Source organism: Pinus tabuliformis, chromosome 4_2 (assembly GCF_031772625.1).
Source record: "Pinus tabuliformis cultivar Carrire ecotype Pingquan chromosome 4_2, CPIR1, whole genome shotgun sequence".
In the NCBI taxonomy this organism is placed as follows: domain Eukaryota; kingdom Viridiplantae; phylum Streptophyta; class Pinopsida; order Pinales; family Pinaceae; genus Pinus; species Pinus tabuliformis.
Window position 1 is genome coordinate 159,427,344 of NC_142304.1, and position 21,250 is coordinate 159,448,593.

At 38.1% G+C, this 21,250-nt stretch overlaps 1 protein-coding gene across 1 annotated transcript in view; it reads left to right on the forward strand.

Moving 5' to 3' along the window:
• The first annotated feature begins 396 nt into the window (after positions 1 to 396).
• The window catches only part of LOC149168679 (E3 ubiquitin-protein ligase SP1-like), a 163,349-nt gene continuing 142,495 nt past the window's right edge, over positions 397 to 21,250 (forward strand). Inside the window, exons 1-3 of the mRNA XM_089428372.1 lie at positions 397 to 513; positions 937 to 1,021; positions 1,141 to 1,193. Of these exons, the coding sequence (XP_089284498.1) occupies positions 411 to 513; positions 937 to 1,021; positions 1,141 to 1,193 (241 nt within the window). The 5' untranslated portion in view covers positions 397 to 410. The remainder of the gene's footprint in view (positions 514 to 936; positions 1,022 to 1,140; positions 1,194 to 21,250) is intronic.

The following is a 21,250-nucleotide window of genomic DNA, read 5'->3' on the forward strand; positions in this document are numbered from 1 at the left end:
TTTAATGAATCCCTGCAAAATTCTACACAAATTAAATTGAAAATAAACTAAAAAACTTTTTAAAAATCTCACTTCACTTAAAAACAGCTCAATTTTATTTACTAATATTATAATTACTAAATATATTACATTGAACCAAAAAAAACTGCCGAATCATATTTTACCTAATAAACTAAACCTTAAAATTAAATCAAAAAAAACTGCCGAATCATATTTTACCTAATAAACTAAACCTTAAAATTAAATCTATGTTACATATAAAAATGGAAATTTTTTAACATTTACATTCACGCTACTTTCTCTTTCATGGTTACTTATGTTGCCGTCTAATCGGATGAAACGATTGAATTTATTTACATGTCCACCATCCTTATCCTTAAACACATTTAATGTATACCCAATACAATATAATGCACACAATGGAAAAGTACCTTCGAGAAGAATCAGCATGTTACAGGCAGAATGATTTTGAACAAATTGTTTCTTTGCGCCCTCCTGCTTTTGGTTTGTCAGGTTGTAGATTTGTTCGCAAGGCATACAGATTCCTTCCAACAATTATCGGCTTCATTTTGGGTTTTACATTTAGAATTTCATTTTTTAAGGTGTATTTCAGGCCATTTCTGAATCTGAAGTTTGTTGTTCTGAAGTGTCTCCCTTCTGCCAAAACTTGGAAATCCCTCATAGTGAATGTAATCCCGTTTTCATAACTATAACCAAATCATTTATGACATGCCATACCAAATTCCACATCTAAAGGCCACATAGTCCTATAATGAAGTGAAGCGTTATTCTCTGTCATATCACATATTAGATTAAAATAAAACAAACACTCCGTCATAAATCTCTGCTCTATTATTTCTCTAATGGTGCCCCCCTTGGGTTGGGTAAATCTTCTACTTGTAAAGTTAGTTATAACGTGAGGATTTTGTGATATAGTTGGTTTGACAATGGTTTTATGGGGAGGACTGGGCTTTTGCCTGGGAGGTGCTGCCCTTTATTGCTTGGGTTGCAACAGCGGAAGGTAACTAACTGTTCGCCTTCATTCTATTATTCCTAGTCTAATGTTCAAATGCTCTGTCCCGAGGATATTCAGGACACGCAAGCGATGATATTTGGTGCTTGCGTGGATGTGATAACCAGGGATGCTACTATTCTCAAGTCTGTGAAGCGAGTGAGCCAGCTAAGAGATCTTGGTAAGGAGTTCGCAAGTTTTGTCCTTGAATAATGTTTAATTTTTACTTTAAAGTTACAGAAAAATTGAAAGCAAGTAAAGTTGGAGATAGGATACATACTGTGCAGCACAGACAGATAATGGCTTAGGATCCTTCCCTATTAAAACATCCAATTCAGTCTTTGTGCTAGAATCTGTGTTTTGGTTCCATATGATTTGAAACTATGACCATCATTACAATTCCTAATTTCTTTTATAAGTCTTACACATGAACATTTGGGAAAACATACTTGTTAGTTCCATAAATCTCAATCATATTGCACTCTGATATGCCTGAGAGGATTGAATTCACCCCAGGAGGCTTGCCTAAATCTTTGTTTCTTTTCACATAGGCAAAGACAGCGAGACAAACAGATAAGGTCTGAGATAATGGAAATGCTTTTTGATTAATATTTATGATTTGTTATCTGCGTGCGACCAAATCTTTTATGTTGAAGGAGGACATGGAGGGTGAAGGAACGTCCCGATAGGCTTGTGCATGAGGTAACTTTGCCCATGAGAGAGAGAGGGAGAACTGAAGGGATGATTGTCGTAGGCTGTAACTGTTGAAATCATAGATCTGCAGAGAAAATTTCAGCAAACCCTATTCCAGCCAAGTAGAACACTTCAGATATTATAACAGCTTTACTCAAGAGTATCATATCGATAGGAAGACTTGCGAGAAAGAGAGAGAGAGAACCCGTGAACAAGAGAGATATGGTGCAAATAGGCTAAGGAATCAATCACAAGATTAATACAAAGATGATGTTACGAATGGGGCATGAAATGCACAACTCATGAGGTCGGGCATCTTCCTCCATGGGCAGGTTATGGGCACACATAAATGCTTGGGCTGACCTTAGTCACTTAAAATAATGGAAAATACTGTTGACTTGGTTGGCTCTTAAGCCATAACTTAGTGATGCAATTTATGAGGATGCATATCCATAAATGATCACGTGTGAAAATTACCATCATTCCAACAACCCCCTTAAACTCAGCATCTAGACATGAGGAAGGATGATAAAGTGCAAAAGGAATGGGCATTCCTAGCTCGATAGAGATGTAGCAGTAGCTAGATTATAAAGGAGAGTGGGTTTGAGATGACCAACTCAAATACAAGCATGGACGGGTATATGAAGACCCAACCATCATCATAGAACTGTTAAACTCTCGAGGAAATGCCACCACAAAACTTCTCATCAACTGGAGACACATGAGATTGATTTGGCCAACTGATAAGGAGGTTTTGAAAGGAGGCATAAAAACAAGAGAGATTAGACATTAAAGGTTTGTTGCAACTAAGATAAGAGTTAGCCGTAACTAAAGTAAGAGAGAGTGGGTATACGATAAACCAACTCAATACGAAATTGGATCCTATATGATGAAAGAAAGTTGCCACCAAACTGCTAATTTGCTAAAGAGAATCGTCACTAACTTGCTCATCCAATGTAGGAGGGCAAGAAGACATATCCTAGTCATACTGTGCACCTACTGGGAGAGCGGTACTACTGAACTAGTCATTTGATGAAGGATTATTGGAAGAAACAACCTGTATGGAGATGAATATTGTAGCCATTGATTTGCTCAGTTGCTGGGAAAAACTATAGCCATTGATCTGTTCAGTTGCTGGAAAAAACTATCATTGGCTTGCTCATCTAATGGAGGAGAGTGGGAAGACATATCCTTGCGATATTGCTCATCTATTGGGAGATTGGTACTATTGAACTGTCCATTTGAAGAGGTGTTGGAAGAGACATCCCATATGGGAATGATGAATGTAGCTATTGATTGGCTCATTTGTTGAAAACAATTGTCCTGAACTACCCATCCAGTGAAGGAGGGTGGGAAGTTATATCCCTGCCATATTATGCATTTACTAGAAGTGTGGTACTTGTCCACCATTTGAAAAGGTGTTAGAAGAAATATCTTGAAATAGAGAGGAGATAGGAAATAAGATCAGTTGTAGTTGAAGCGAGAGTGAGAAGATCCAACTCCATATATTGCAAAGAGCTTGAATATGAGCAAGCATGTTCAAGTGCAATATGTGTGTGGGTTTATGGATACTCAGCACAGTTGCACTTGAGAGAGCAAAATTCAGAAGGAAGCTCAAACATAAGATGAAAGTGGGTTTATAAATACCTGCCTCCTCATAAAGAGTGGTTGTGACCAAAATTAGAATAAAGGTGGTTGAAAATACAAGTGAGAGTTAGTGTATGTATAACCAACTCTAAAAGATGGACAACTGTAGCTAAAATAAAGAAGTGAGAGGGTTTCCCATTTCAACATAGGGTTGGCCCTATGCATAACACCCTCCCGAAAAATGGACAAGAGGCTAGGAAGAGAAAGCATGAAATAGCACCTTCACCCCATAATGTTCCATGTGGGATGTCTAAAGATAGATCCTCCTTAAAACACCATTGTAGCAATACCAACATGGTTCCACAACCGGGTTAAAGGGGGTCTTTTGCAAAGATCTAACAGCGGCTTCTACCGCTCCTTTTAATAGGGTTGTTGAAGATCTTTACAACATGCTAGGCTGGTACACACAGGACAAGGTCCCACTGTTAACTCAGCCCAAGTCCCCATTTTTTAAGCCCAATTCCCACTAAAATGGCTATGGGAGGCTTCCTTTGAATGACTCCAGCTAACTGATACAAGACCAGTGCCTTGTAATGGGGTCTAATGGCTGAAGTGGAGGAGTTTAAGTTGCTACCTGGTTGGCCTACTGTGTAAAATTTGCATAAAAACATTAAACCAGCAAGAAAATACACTTTAATCTAACAAGTTATAGCACATGAGTAGTCAAATTGAGTGTAAATAAAATATGTTAACCAAATATATAAATATTTTATGATCAAAGCCTTGTTTGGAGGGGTTATTGTGTAAATCAGCATGCTGTCTTGTTATTACAGGTTTGTAATTTTGCGAAATATTGCAGAAAACAACAAGACAATCCCTTTAACCAACCACCCAAAAGTTCCTAAACACTTCTAGATCCAATATCTAGGGGTGGGAAGGCTAGAAGGAAGAAGATAGGTCAATTTAGACCACTTCTAAGACTTGGACCTGCAACAAAATTGAATTTCCAGCAAGCTGAAAATTCACTTTTGGAGATATTGGGGTCAAAACCCCCAAGTGCAAAACCCAAAAATTTATTTCAGCGAAAAATAAGAAGATTTCAAGGGTTAAAATAACTAAATTTAAGCTACATATTAAAATAATAAACTATTAAGAACAACACTAAAGAGAAATCTAAGAGGAAGGAAGCGATGTCGAACCCTAGCTACGCAGTCTCCATGCCCTCGGCCGCCGTCAGCTCTCGGCCTGCTCTGAGCGTGAAGGGATTCGAGGGATCTGGGCAAAAACTAAAGAGCTGTATCTCAGATGCAGAGACGCAACACGACCAAGCCAGGATCGCCAGCACGATCCCCAGCACTGCTATCCCCATGCCCCAAGCCGCCGTTGGGTCTCACACAGTTCCGAATGCAAAGGGGTTAGAGAGATACGGGCACAAATCAAGGGGTTTCCACTCAGTGGCAGGCATACAAGATTTCCCAGCCATGAACTATGAAGCCGTAGATCTAAAAGGGCCTGCAGATTTCTTTGCTGTGCGCGCAGGGATAGCCGGGCCCCGAACCCCTGCTTCCATGGCGTGCCGTTGCAGCCCCCTTCTGTTTGTTGGAGCAGCGGACAAGAAAGTTCCTGCAGATGCCTTAGCTCTTCCTCTGATCATGGCCCCCAGAAAGGAAGGGACGGTACCAAACAGAGGCACGCCGCCCCTGTTCATTAGACAAATACAGGAACCGAAAACATATCAAGGCACTTGTCTACCTTTTCCACAGATCGGTGGGGGAAAAAAGCTTTCAGAATCTTCCTCTGCATTCCAGATACAAATCAGGCTCCTTTCAGGAAAAACTATGCTACAATGGGTCTGCCAGACAGATCAAGTGCGGAATCTCAAGCATGCACTGGACATCAAATTGGGGATCCCCTCTGCAGCTCAACGGCTTCTCTTCGAAGGTAAACATCTTGAAGATCTCTTTCCTATTTCTTTTTATGGCATTGAGAAAGACGCATCTATTACCTTAACCCTTCGTCTTCGAGGAGGTGCTGTGGGGGAACCCTCCTCAGCTAAGGCTTTTTCGTATAAAGATGCTGTCCATGCCAAACAGACTGAAAAGACAGATCCTCCAATGCAGACTTCTCCCAAGCCTTTTTTGGTTGACAAAGTGGAGGAGGTCCCCTCGGTTGAGATCTCCTACCCTGATCTTGAAAACGATACCCAGAAATTTGCTGAACGAGCCATCATCTGCAGATTTAATGGGCTCTGGCCGCGCTCACAGGATCTTTATGTCTGGATCAAGGACAACTGGACTGACCGTTGCAAGGTCTACTTCTGTGCAAAAGGATACTTTATAGTACTGTTCGATGACCTAGAGCACTGCTACAATGCCCTAGACGAAGGCCCTTGGTTCATGGGTTCAGCCGGCCTTTTCCTAACTCCATGGTTTCCAGACTTTGACCCAGCTTCAGCAATCATCACCAAAGCCCCGGTATGGATCAGACTTCCAAATCTCCCAGTTCACCTGTGGCGTACAGAAGTTTACAGGCAAATAGGCAATGCCTTGGGTAGCTTTCTAACGGGAGATTACAAGAGAGAGAGGCAGGGTCTCTATACATACGCCAGAGTTTGTGTAGAGCTTGATTTAAGCAAGGGACTGCCAGAATACATCAATCTCAAAATCAAGGACTTTGTTTGGACTCAGTTTCTAGAGTACGAAAACACTGCCTTCAGATGCCGCCACTGTCGCCTAACGGGGCACTTGCACATCTCATGCCCTTCGCTGACAGCAAAAGCGAAAAAGGGCCTCTTCCCTCATTCTAAGCCCAAGCGTTGGACTCCCTGTCCGCAGCCGCCAGCTGGAAGTTCCAGTCCCCCAAGTATGGAAAAGGAGGAAAGAGAGACAGAACCAGATCAGACGCCGCAACCGATGGATCCGCCCACGGACAATAAGGGGCACTCCCATGTCTCTGCTATCTCCCAGAAACGTCCCCATGAGACTTCGTCCTCTGATTCAGAGAAGGAGTCCCCGATGATAGAGAACTCCAGTCTTCAAGTTGTTCTAGCCCATCCTCCCCATGAGGGCTGGACAAAAGTTAACAAAAAGAAAGGGAAAAAACAGTGTGGTGTAGTCACTGTCCCGCAGGGATAATAGCCTGTTAGTTAGTTCTTGCTCTCGAATATTCTGTTGTAGTTGAGAGTGTTTCTTCCCTCCGAGACCGAGGTTGATGAATCCATCATTTCCGGTCTGTCGGTCTTTTGTTTTTCCTGTAGCTCTGTGATTGTATCTTTCTTCCGGGACCGAGGTTGATGATTACATCATTTCCGGTCTGACGGTCTTTTGCCTCTCCTGTTTGTACTATATTTTACTTAATAGATTTAGTCTTTACCGAGAAAAAAAAAATAATAAACTATTAAATCAAATCTGAGCTAAAGCAAAGTGCATTTAGATACTTGTAAAATGGTATCTTGTAAAATGAAAAAAATATGCAGAAAATGTTTTGCTGCAGTAATGCCTTTTTGCAAATCTGCACAATAATGCTTGATATACCCACGAAATATATAAACAAGATGCTCAAAAAAAAGATAAATCAATTCCTTGGTTTAAATCTGAAAATTATATTCTTTTAATCCAAGGATTTACTAGCTATAAATGGTAGAAATTTCTGTGGCAAGCTAGTTAAAAAATAAAAAGGAAAAGGTTTTAAATTTTTTAAAAATAAAAAATTAAAATGGTTGAGAAGTGAGACTTACTTTGGCCTTTTAACTTATTAATTCACTGAGTTGTGATCACAACATTTCCTTTGTCACTTTTCCCTTGAGGACTAGAGATGAGTGAGGACTTGGGGGTGAAACTATTCCACTCACATAGTTAATAGCAACTTGGAAGAAAATGAACCCCATTAGGAGGATTTGCTTGTTCGAGATGCCCAAACTACTATATCAACAATAACATCAATAGCCCACAATCCGATGGAAGATCCCCTTGGAGGGCTTGTCTAACATTTGGAATGTATATTTTTGATACTAGTTAAGGGTGAGGTGAGGGCTTTAGGCCTAAATCTCCCCTTCCACATGATCTTCTGTCCCTCATTGGATTGCTATAATAGTCTTGTGGTAGCACAATATTATAGGTAGAAGTTAAGAAGAAAAAACATAGAATAATCAATTCAATAAATACTATTTTTGCAAATGGTTTCTTTATTGAATGACATCAGATGACCTCACAATCAACAACCTCAAATGGTAGGAGGAGCTAGCAATTTATAACTTTCTTTGTTAGCAACTAGTTTCCTCCTTCATTAAAAAAAAATATTATTTAACTTGTCATCCACAAGTTGGAGACTAAATCAGCTTCTAAAAAATAATTGTTTATGTGAAATTTGCCCACTAAAGGGGTTCAATTTGACTCACACAACCAAGAAAGTCCAACGTTCCACTTGCTAAATTCTAATGGTCTAGAAGACAAAAATATGAAGAATATTACCTATTTTTTCCCCAACATTCCACTACAAGACCTCAATGTTCCACTCGTCCACTAGTAGTAACTCGATTTGGCCCTTGGAACTCGCACTAGTTGAAGAAAATGCTTCCTTTGACTTGCAACAGCTATAATTTTGTCCACGATCTTATCCTTACGGTCCAAGATGCCTCCAGCATTCACTTTGACCCTCCAACAACTACCTTATCCATTCCGACAGGCTACAGCTTGTTGACTTGACTTTTCATGCATAGTAATTTGACCTTGCTACCTTTTCTCTAGCTTTTGGTGCCTTGCTGATTTGGCCAAGGGTTCTACTTGATTTAGGCACTGTTTCCATGTAATCACTTGTCATAAGCCTTGTTGGATCCAAAATTCTACTATATTGCCACATCATCATGGTCAATGCTTCCTCATCACGCCCAAGTGGAGGATCTCTAACGCCCTTGAGTTACCAGAGAAACTGAAACATAGGTTTTGTTCCTCCTCTTGTAGATCGCCTTTGAAGTAATGCATATAAAAAATATCTCAGTGCTTCCCCTGTTTTGCTGCCTGGAAACCTGCAATACCTGTTGACTACCTTTGACCATCCATAACTTGAGCATGCCTTTACCAATTGGAAAAATTCCACGTGGCATGTCATCATCCCATCAAACTCTACAATATAGGACCAAGTTGACTTTTGTTTACTTTTGGGACCACTATGCATTGGGAAACCTGAACTACCTTGGGAAGTGTAAAATGTTGCTAACTGTGAGATTGCCATGTATGAGAAACATCCAAGGGATACTGGACAAAACCCAAGGCCACCTACAGACTCAATAGGCTCATAACATAGGTGCACCCAACATGGGCTGGATTGGTCCCTACCCTTGTGATCACCTCTACAAAAGTAGACTCCTCTAAAACCATGATTCCTCAAGTAAACCCATCCAAGGTCCTCCAATCCTATCCAAGATGAAGGGAGCTAGAGGTGAACTCAAAGGGATAGGTTTTGGTCTGACCAATAACAAGGTCTAGGAAACCTAATACATGGCCACACATGGTTGTTACAAGGTCTAAACTTGGGACCTTGGTATTATAATAGTGTAAAAAATGCTGCATTCGTATATGTGTACCCCTACTAGTATAAGGGGTAACAGGGGCTTTTGAAATGTGCTGCATATAATGTTAGAATTTACCCGAACCCAACACCTGCTATTTAATTACCAACAATTAATTACTAAACAAACATACGGCTAAGTTCCTTACACATAAAAATTCAGCGGAAGGAAATTACGATTTGAATCACATAATCATAAACAGATTTTGCCCAACAAATTAGTTCTTCATTAATTAAAATTGAAACTTACTTGATCTCCCATCACGGGATAATGGCCCAGCTGAGAAAATATAGATTACAAAACTCTGGGTTTGATCTAACAGATCTGCTCTCTCTTGCAGATCTGGATCTCTAGCCCCTCTGTGCTTTCTTGAACCCAACACATGCGCACTGAGATGCCGTTCTCAAAGTGATTGACGGCCAAGATTAGATCTCGCCGCACTTGAGATCAACAGATAAGATTAAAATTTATTTATTAAAGTAAATTACTTTACTTCTTCTAAGTTTTATTTTAGCTCAATAAGCCAACATATTAATATGTGCTCTTTCTAAGTAAACTTAGGCTAAGTTACATTAGCAACTTGCTCAACCTAGAACAAGTGTTCTAAGATGATGTGTGTGACTTCTACAAGCCTAGACACAAGCTCTGTGCAGAAGTACCTGCACGAGCTACAAACTTCAACATATAGGATGTCCCATAAATACAAATATCATGGCGTGAAGGATATAGATCCATACTGTCAAATTGGTCCACTAAAGTAAGCTAAGAATCATTTACAAAATCATCATTAAAGTAGAGTGGGACCTATGAGTGGGAACTGCATCAAAGGAGGTGAAATGGATATCCCTTTGCAAACAAACTACCATAGGTTTGTTATCGTCATTGAGAATCACTGCTAGAAGCTGATTAGGCCTTGCATCGCTGACAGCAATATCCAGTATAAGACAATTGTCTTATAAATCTGGTATAGCTCGATCTGCAAAGTATGCTTCTATATCTCTGTCAAGGAACTGAAAGTCTTTGTGAAGATGTCAAGAGAACCCACTAAAGGGCCAAGAAAGGGTTTGAAACCTTACAATAGAGATGATCCAAAAACCCTGGTTTTGCAGTCGTCAGGGCAAATGCCACTAGTCTATAGTCTCTCAGATTAAATGATTAGTTCAGAAAATTCTTCCGCCAAGCAATACTTTGGATCAAATATGAGAAGTGGACAGCTCATAGAGGCCCTAAAAAAGAAATTATGAATTCTTGGGTCTGCAATGATAATCTCACCAGCAAAGGTCTTTAGAAGAAACCCTTAAAATAGGAGAAAACCACATAAATGATAATACCATCCCTGTTCCAAAAAAACAGTAGTGAATTTTGGTTAAACAGAGAGAAAGATAGGGTGTGCTGTCTTAAGAGTACCAATCTGCAACAAGAATCCTTCAAATTTGTTGGAAAAGCCTAAAATCACCAAACAGAGGAGGGCATTAGTGGTGGATAGGGCAAAGTAATCTAAAAATGGCTGCTGTCCTGGAACTGGGCTGAAAAACTCTAGTTTTAGACCTGCACTGCCCTGAAAAATGCAGTGTTTGTGCTGTAAAAAAGGAAAAGAGCAGAGTGCTTCCCTAAAAAGGGCACAATCTGCAAGAAGATCCCATAAACTCTGCTGAAAAGACCAAAAAAGTGCCAAAGGAGGGCATTGATGAAAAAAACATAGAAATTTGTTGCTGTCCTAAAAAAAGTGCTGAAAACCTTAGTTTCAGACCTGAAACAGCGTTTGTTGGATAGGGAAGCAAGAGTCACATTGGCTCTAATACAATGTTGAAATCATAAAACTACAGTGAATTTTAGCGAACTTTAATCCAGTTTAGTACAACACTTCAGATTTATAATAGCACTAGGCAATAGTAGATCATATCAATAGGAGCACTTGAGAGAAAGAGAAAGAGAAGGAAAATTATAAGAATGGAAATTATCTTAAAGTCTAGAAACTATGGATAATCTTACTTGTCCTTAATATGTGTAATGTCCCAAATTAAGAAAATTTGGAAAAGAAACTTCAAATAAGACTATTATGCATTTACTAGAAGATTGTCATGTAAAACCCAAGGCATAAATCCATAAATTACACAAAATCACATTAAAAGATCACCACATGAGGAACAATGAGACATGCAACAACAAAATCCATCTTTATTATAGAAATATATGCTAATACAATAGCTGGGGAATGGCCCTCCAAGATATGCAATAAAACTGACACCGGCCTACAAACTGAACATGAAATCAATCACTACACCTATGGATTCTGAATGAATCCACCAAGGGGAGATGGGTGCTCGCCCAATCTGTCTATATCACCCGAGGTTTTTCGTCTTGGGGCTACCAATGGAGTAGAGAACCACGTTCTCGACCTCACATACAAGAAACAATATCAACTCCAAGATGTCCTCTCATGGCCTGCTCCTCCTCTTTTATAGATCTGATGGATCCCTCTAGAATCTTCTATTTCATTATTATTTCAATCATGGAACACTTTTCCCTCTTTTATTTTAATTAAAATATTATTTTTAATGCGGGAAAAGGGTAAATTGGCCACATGTCTCCTCAGGTCACTGAAACTCCCATCCAAAATTCCCATCATGTAGATCTTCTCGTTCCGGTTCCAATGAGCTATTACGCTGAGGTGTTCCATAAATTAATCTTCTCGGAATGCCACCTTGAGCATAATTAATTAAGTTATGCCCAATAATAATGCTGATTTTTGAAAGTTGTCGAATGCAACGAAATGGAAGGAAAATTGTGCTGATGATGGAATATGCCAAGTGAATGCCATTAAATCCCATAAAAACTCCTCAAAAATCCATTGGGACCCCTGATGACATAAACCTGCTGCGCTGACCTGGCCATCCCCTGTCTTGGAAATCTACCCTGGTTGTACTATGAAGAAGAATAAAAATGGGGACATGATAGTCCTCCCGCCCCAAGATTGCTTGCCCTCAAGCAATCCAAATTTGTGGAACAATTTGGTGGCTTAACGCCACTAAGACCCAATGCTCGGATCCCATACAAACCACTGGTCTACATCACGTCTCCAAGTTATTGAAACATGACTAGATCCTCCAATACCTGGATCCCATGTCCATCTCTAACTCGACCTGTTGCCAGTAGATCCACTTGGATCCCAATGCCACCAAGAAGGAGTGTTAATGCCCCATGGCTCCTGCTATGCTGTAGATCCGATTGTGAATGCTGCCCCACCAACTGTGTACTAGCCCATCACCCTCTCCAATCCAATCCTTGTTCTACCCCAAGGTTAGTCTCACCATACTGATGCTGCGCTGAGATACTGATGAGTGGCCAACCCACATTCTGCTGCCGACTGGAGCATGTAATATCCCCCACCTCTAAGGGCTCCTGCAGTACACTGCTCTCGACTAAGAATGATACTCCATCAATAGGATACCAACTCATGATCTCTGACCAATCTAAGTCATGGACTCCTGTGTAAGGAGCAAGTCTACTATGCTGATGTTGGTCCATGCTCAACTCATGTTTCCCTATTTGGTTGGTTAACAATATCCATCGATATAGTCCTGACTCTCTCCCTATGATGGGTACAAGTAGCCAAATTGCGCTGCAAGCCCTGTCTATGTACTCCTGGAGAGGGCTGCTGCTTGAAAATGTAGCAGCTCGGCTAGTTGCCACTACACCTATTTGCACCTCATCAATGGGTAGACCCAAAGATGGATACACTGCCATCTCCCTCGCCTGATAGGAAACTCCATGCTCCTCCAATCCACCAATCTCTTGCGAAACTGTCCTGTCATACTCCAACATCTCCCGAGGACAAGTGTCAACGAACATCATCACCCTCCAGCTGTTTGTACATCTGTCTGCTCCTCATCAACGACTGACCCCAAGGGTGGCTGCTCATCCTCCATCATCACGGGTTCAATATGAACCTCCAACTGGCTCTCCCAAAAAGGCTCATCATGCATACTGTGCACCTCATCCTCCTTAGCTGACTCACACTCCATCATATGCTGCTCATGCTAACTCATCATTGGTGACACACTATCCTGAATGTCTCTCCTAGGACCCACAGACTGCCCATCATATGAATCTGGCCTGATGTCAATGATTCGACATGGCTCATTCTTCTCTATGTGCTCTCTATGCTGAATCATCAACTGCTCATTTGCTCCCTTATCTCTTTTCCACATGGGAACACTTAGATGCTCCTCATACTCCCCTACCACACATGGATGCATATCTAGGCTACTGTCATCAACTCCATATCACTGCTCGTGCTCCTCTAAGGTATCATCGTATGAACCCATGGGCTTGTCCAACGAAGAGTCCTCATCCTGACAAACATAAAGAATATCTCCCTGCTCTACCTCTGTCATCTCCTCAGCGTTACTGAAGCATGAGTGGTCAGGTCCCCAAGGTCCTTTGTAGACAAAGCAAAGTCGCTTCCTCCTCATTTCATTCTTGCTACATGATCACCCAAACCTGATCAACTCCTCTCTGGTCAACTGTCTTTTGAACAACTCAATGTTTTGCTCAACCAACATCTCGATTAGTTCATAAGTAGCAAGTGAAACCAACTTCTCTCTCCTCCAAACAGACATTAGTCGGAACTACAACTCCCTGCAAATGGCATCACGACCTCTCATACATAATGACAAGATGGACTGCATGTGTGCTATGATTGTGTCAGGATGATGTTTCCTAATGCTGAAGAAGTATTGGAACATCTGTAGGATCAAACCATCACACTCTAGATCAAACATGATTTCATATGTCCTAGTCATGGCCATGCCTCCTAAAACATTAAGCTTCTTCTCAGAGGTATAGTCTGTACTGTTGTCCAAGTCTCGGAAAGTTTCTATCATTAGTCTTGTTGACCCTGTCGCCTACACCTACCTACAAGTCAGTTAGAAAAGCCTTCAACCCCACAAGGTGTGGTTGGTGGCAGGGAACTAAGAGAAGAGGCTGTTACACTAAATCCCCTCTCTCTCCGTTTAAGCTATCTCCTAGGTTAGCTAAGGGGGGTGGTCCCAATAAAAAGTTAAGTTAAAAATGATATGCGGTTCTAGGAGGAAAGTTAATTTGGATTACTTGTAAAAAATAACTTGTTTCCAAGAATTAAGCCAGCATATGAATAAATGTGCAAATTTCAATGATATATTCAACGTATAGACCAGTGCCTTCAAGTAAATAACAATAGTTTGTTAAAAAAATGAAATCAAGATACAATGATAGACAATTCAAATGTCAGACTAGAATAAGCATATGAACACCAATTGCAACTATAAAGGAAATAATACTTTGGAATAGAATGCCCTAGATAACAAGATACATCAATTACTCATGAGCATAATGATCATCAAAGTAGAAAATACATGAAGTAACTTGAAATAGTGTTGCACCAATGAGAATATTCCAAGTACAAGAAAAGCTAATAGTTCCAAAAATAAAGGAATTCACAATATTTGCATAATAAAATAAATGCTTCTTGAAATAAAAATGATATTTGCAAATAAGGCTCAAATAAATCCAAGATAGCATAAATACGAGAATTGCATTTGCAAGTAAAGTTAAGTTGTGATGTAGATGTGCTATTGGTTTATTTTATTAGTTAAACTCTAATAAACAAGATTTCAATTAAACTCCAATCTTCAGACCTCACCCTCCCCCGAAAATTAGGATCTCACAGTGAAGAGTCAATAGAGATGGCGAGTCCCTAAATGTCTATACAACCAACTTAAGTTGGAGGTTAATTTTGAATGAGGCTTTGGAAACTTGTAAAATGCAACTAATTTAATATGCCTACTATGTCATACAAGTAAATTTGCATACGTCAAGTAAATGATGGAAATTGCCTTAAACACAAGATTGCATACATATGTAGGATTTGTGAAAAATATTTGCTTTGCCTTATGATAGTTTTGTGATTTACCCAAAAGCAAATAAAACTTGAGAGATGTCTTACATGTAAGTAAATAACAATGTTTGTGATTAAGTGAACTCAAGGTTGATTAACTTTGCAAAAGAAATGGACTTGAATTTGCAATATGAAATTAAAATGACTTTAGAAAATTAAGTTAATGAATATGTGAAGAATAGATTGTTCAAAATAAAGTACTTGTCGCTCAAATCAACATATAAAATGGAGAATGTAAAACTTTAAGTTGAATTGTATCAAACTTATTTAAACAAAATAAAAATGTGATGAGTGAGGTAGTGTAAATTTTAAGCATGCAATTAAAATGGAAAAAGAGAAGATGCAAAAATTAATTCACCCACATGTTTCTATCCCTAAATGGAGAGAAGGGACACCATGGCTAAAACCCAAGCTCCCTCAAGAAAAATAGATCTTTTATTAGTTTTTTACAATGAGTAGGGGGCCCCTTAATGGGCTGCCCAAAAGAAGGAAGAGACAATTACAAAATAGGAGTCTATAGGAACCAAAATCTCTTCCCAAGAAGTGGCAACCACAATAGCCAAAAAACAACTCTTGAAATCTGAAAATTACAAGTGCACAAAGGCCCACAGCCAAGTTAAAGTTGATCCTCAAGTGCTCTTGGGGTCCTACAACAAATAGTTAGAGTTTCAAATTTTAGCTTCCTCAATCCTGTCAACACAAAAGGTGAATATAGTCCATGAATAAATCTGAATTTTTTGCAAAACCCACACTCAAACTTAGTGTAAAACAAAGAGGAAAGTTAGCAAATATAATCTTCAAATATTCTACAAAATTTAGACTAATGAATTAGAACAAAACTCCAATTCTTGCCTAATTTTCAACATGCTCTTCAATAGCGAAATAAAATCATTTTAGCACAAGAAATTGAGACAAATGGTTTTAATTGAAATTGGATTTTGAAACACAAGCTAAAAGCCAAGGATCCCTGCAACACAAATCGTAAGATAAAGCCTTGGGAGATGACAAATGCGGGTTCTTCAATGAACTTGCTAAAGAGTGGGATGATTCTTCCAAGAATTTCCCCTCACGCTTGAGGCTTGATCCAAGAGATGCCTCTACACAACTTTGAATAAACATTAGATCCACATGGGTTAAAAAAATACAATGATAAGGAGATCTTAGAGATTTATTGGAAAATCAACTAAAACTTTATCTAGAGCAAACTTTCAAAACCAAATGCCAATGTGAGATAGCTGCACATTAACAAATTTATAAAAGCATAATGGAAACTAATGAATGCAATAGCATAAGTAGAAAATGAAACCCAATGGTCAAAATTTACTTTGTTCAAGAAGAACAACACCTCATATGTGAAACCCCAAAGTCTTTTATTGCAATAGAACATAAGTGTACATAAGAGCAACGATTCCCCAAGTACAATAACTCGTTTTTCAATTGATACAAATGAGAGTTCAAGGCTCTATTATATAAAACTATGAGAGCCAGTCACAATGTAGAAGTGATTAAACAAGTGGCATGAGGTGACAATCCCAAAGAGAAATTCAAATTTGTTGAATGGAGCTCCAATGCCAAGTGTAAAAATCGAATTCTGGCAAGTGGACTTCATTTTCTTCTTCCCTTATGTGCCAAATTCGAATTTTATGATGGAATGACAAGTGTATATGGGTGGTAGCCCATGTGGGGACAATTTCTCACAAAAATGTCCACCAAATATTCTCCCAAATCCTCCCAAATGTGCATTAACTTCACAAATTCGAATTTTCAAGTAAACAACTTTCTCATTTAGTGCCATAAATTCGATTTTATTTGAGTACATGTCATTTCCTTGATTTTAGGAGTCCACATCACCTTGAGACTTCACTTTAATTCTCCCATAATTTTCCACCTCATTTCCACAACATTTAACATGTGTGAATATTTATTTTTCTCCATTTATTTAATTTTTGGCTTAATTAATTGTCAGATTTCCCACTAAACTTAGGAAAAATGGGTTTTGAAGGTTCAAAACACATTTTTAACCCTTCAAAGTGTGTCATAGTAGAAAGTTGAGGGTGAAAGATGCAAATTTCATTACTCATACTCCATACAACTTCTCTAGACATCACTTATTACATTACAAGTAAAATTTTATTACCAATTTTTGTAGTGCGGAAAATCTAAAAATTTAAAAAATGACTACTTAGACCTAACCAAATTCCATGAAATTTTTTGTGTTTTCTAGTATGGTAATATACATCGACTTTAGACATTGAGATGTGTTAGAGGTTCAACTTTCAAACCGTCACCCCATTTTTGGGTTAAAAAGGAGTGAAAAAACCTAGAAAATTATCTGCCTCTGAAAAAGAAGGGATTAACCAAATAAAAAAAAAACATTCCAAGGTGTATTCGTTTTTTGATCGAGTCCCAACATCCTAGGCCTACTACATACTCAAAACTCATCATGACTAGTATCACTTATTACAATTCTTCGTAGGGTGTGGAATCTGGGTACAAGAAAAATGATGAGAAAATAGAAGTAGAGTTAAAAAAACTCTGTTGACTGATGATATTTGATGGTAAAAGTGTCCTTTAGATCATCTTTGAGCATGGAGTCTTTCATATAATCATTAGGTGCCACTCTAGTGGTCAACATTTGGCTCCATATGGGGATGCATGCTAGATACAACGTGATAGTGTGCAAGAACCTGGAATCCAATAGCATCAAATGTGCTCAATGAAGTTCATGCTGAGAACCTGTTTACTTTCAGGCAGATCCATGGGCTGTTTTTTTGATGTACCCTGTCCAATTCTGAATATCTGAGGACTTTGATCAATCCAAACACTGTGTTGTACATGGCCATAAGATTTACCAAATCCTTTCCGCTTTTTTCTTTTGTTCTTAATAGATTGTGATGTTGATGTTGAGGTGATCAAAGTAGACCTTTTTGCCCGATCTTGAAGATTCTCTGATGGAAAATTCGAAGTATCCAAGACTTCTTTGACCTTCCTTTGTCCATTCTGCTTTTGCTCTGACATGGGTGATAGATCAATCTGACATGTATAAACTTGATTCCCCTCAGTTTCTTTGCTATCCAAGTCTCCATCAATAAATGTGCAAATTTCAATGATATATTCAATGTATAGACTAGTGCCTTTAAGTAAATAACAATAGCTTGCTCAAAAAATGAAATCAAGATACAATGATAGACAATTCAACTGTCAGACCAGAATAAACATATGAACACCAATTGCAACTATAAAGGAAATAATACTTTGGAAGAGAATGCCCAAGATAACAAGATCCATCAATTATTCATGAGCATAATGATCATCAAAGTAGAAAATACATGAAGTAACTTGAAATAGTGTTGCACCAATGAGAATATTCCAAGTACATGAAAAGCTAATAGTTGCAAAAATTAAAGAATTCACAATACTTGCATAATAAAATAAATGCTTATTGAAATAAAAATGATATTTGCAGAGAAGGCTCAAATAAATCCAAGATAACATAAATACGAGAATTGCATTTACAAGTTAAGTTAAGCTGTGATTTAGATGTGCTCTTAGTTTATTTTATTAGTTAAACTCTAATAAGCAAGATTTCAATTAAACTCCAATTCTCAGACCTCACCCTCCCTCGAAAATTAGGATTTCACAGTGAAGAGTCAATAGAGGTGGAGGGTCTCTAAATGTCTATACAACCAATGTAAGTTAGAGTTTAATTTTGAATGAGGCTTTGGAAACTTGTAAAATGCAACTAATTTAACATGCCTACTATGTCATGCAAGTAAATTTGAAAAAGTCAAGTAAATGATGGAAATTGCCTTAAACACAAGATTGCATACACATGTAGGATTTGTGAAAAATATTTGCTTTGCCTTATGATAGTTTTGTGATTTACCTAAAAGCAAATAAAACTTGAGAGATGCTTTGCATGTAAGTAAATAACAATGCTTGTGATTAAGTGAACTCAAGGTTGATTAACTTTGCAAAGGAAATGGATTTGAATTTGCAATACGAAATTAAAATGACTTATAGAAAATTAAGTTAATGAACATGTGAAGAGTAGATTGTTCAAAGTAAAGTTTTTGTCGCTCCAATCAACATATAAAATAGAAAATGCAAAACCTTAAGTTGAATTGTAGCAAACTTATTTGAACAAAATAAAAATGTGATGAGTGAGGTTGTGTAAATTTTAAGTATGCAATTAAAATGGAAAACGAGAAAATGCAAAAGTTAATTCACCTACATGTTTCTGTCCCTAAATGGAGAGAAGGGACACCATGGGTAAAACCCAAGCTCCCTCAAGAAAAATAGATCTTTTATTAGTTTTTTACAATGAGTAAAAGGCCCGTTAATGGGCTGCTCAAAAGATGGAAGAGACAGTTACAAAATGAGAGTCTATAGGAACCAAGATCTCATTCCAAGCAGTGGCAACCACAATGGCCAAGAAACAACTCTTGAAATTTGAAAATTACAAGTGCACAAAGACCCACGGCCAAGCAAAAGTTGATCCTCAAGTGCTCTTGGGGTCCTACAACAAATAGTTAGAATTTCAAACTTTAGCTTCCTCAATTCTGTCAACACAAAAGGTGAACATAGTCCATAAATAGATCTGAATTTTCTGCAAAACGCACACTCAAACTTAGTGTAAAACAAAAAGGAAAGTTAGCAAATATAATCTACAAATATTCTACAAAATTTAGACTAAGGAATTGGAGCAAAACTCCAATTCTTGCCTAATTTTCAACATGCTCTTCAATAGCGAAATAAAATTGTTATTAACACAAGAAATCGAGACAAATGGTTTTAATTGAAATTGGATTTTGAAACACAAGCTAAAAGCCAAGGATCCCTGCAACTCAAAATCGTAAGATGAGGCCTTGGTAGATGACAAATGCGGGTTCTTTAGTGAACTTGCTCAAGAGTGGGATGATTCCTCCAAGAATTTTCCCTCACACTTGAGGCTTGATCCAAGAGATGTTTCTACACAATTTCGAATGAATATTAGATCCACATGGGTTAAAAAAAATATAATGATAAAGAGATCCTAGAGATTTATTGGAAAATCAACTAAAACTTTATCTAGAGCAAACTCTCAAAACCAAATGCCAATGTGAGATAATTGCACATTAATAAATCTCTATAAGCATAATGGAAACTAATGGACACAATAGCATAAGTAGAAAATGAAACACAATGATCAAGAAGAACAACACCTCATATGTGAAACTCCAAAGTTTTTTTTATTGGAATAGAACATAAGTGTACATAAGAGCTGCGATTCCCCAAGCACAATAGCTTGTTTTTCAATTGATACAAACGAGAGGTCAAGGCTCTATTATATAGAACTATGGGAGCCAATCCCAATGTAAAAGTGATTAAACAAGTGGCATGAGGTGACAATTCCAAAGAGAAATTCGAATTTGTTGAATGGAGCTCCAATGCCGAGTGTAAAAATCGAATTTTGGCAAGTGAACATCATTTTCTTCTTCCCTTATGTGCCAAATTCGAATTTTATGATGGAATGATAATTGTATATGGGTGGTAGCCCATGTGGGGACAAATTCTCACAAAAATGTCCACCAAATATTCTCCCAAGTCCTCCTAAATGTGCATTAACTTTACAAATTTGAATTTCCAAGTAAGCAACTTTCTCATTTAGTGCCAGAAATTCGATTTTATTTGAGTACATGTCATTTCCTTGATTTTAGGAGTCCACATCACTTTGAGACTTCACTTTAACTCTCCCATAATTTTCCACCCCATTTCCACAACATTTAACATGTGTGAATATTTATTTTTCTCCATTTATTTAATTTTTGGCTTAATTAATTGTCAGATTTCCCACTAAACTTAGGAAAAATGGGTTTTGAGGATTCAAAACACATTTTTAACCCTTCAAAGTGTGTCATAGTAGAAAGTTGAGGGTGAGAGGTGCAAATTTCATTACTCATACTCCATACAACTTCTCTAGACATCACTTATTACATTACAAGTAAAATTTTATTACCAATTTTTGTAGTGCGGAAAATCTAAAAATTTAAAAAATGACTACCTAGACCTAACCAAATTCCATGAAATTTTTTGTGTTTTCTAGTATGGTAATATACATCGACTCTAGACATTGAGATGTGTTAGGAGTTCAACCTTCAAACCATCACCTCGTTTTTGGGGTAAAAAGTGAGTGAAAAAACCTAGAAAATTATCTGCCTCTGAAAAAGAAGGGATAATTAACCAGATAAAAAAAACATTCCAAGGTGTATTCGTTTTCTGATCGAGTCCCAACATCCTAGGCCTGCTACATACTCAAAACTCATCATGACTAGTATCACTTATTACAATTCTTCGTAGGGTGTGGAATCTGGGTACAAGAAAAATGATGAGAAAATAGAAGTAGAGTTTAAAAAACTCTGTTGACTGATGATATCTGATGGTAAAAGTGTCCTTTAGATCATCTTTGAGCATG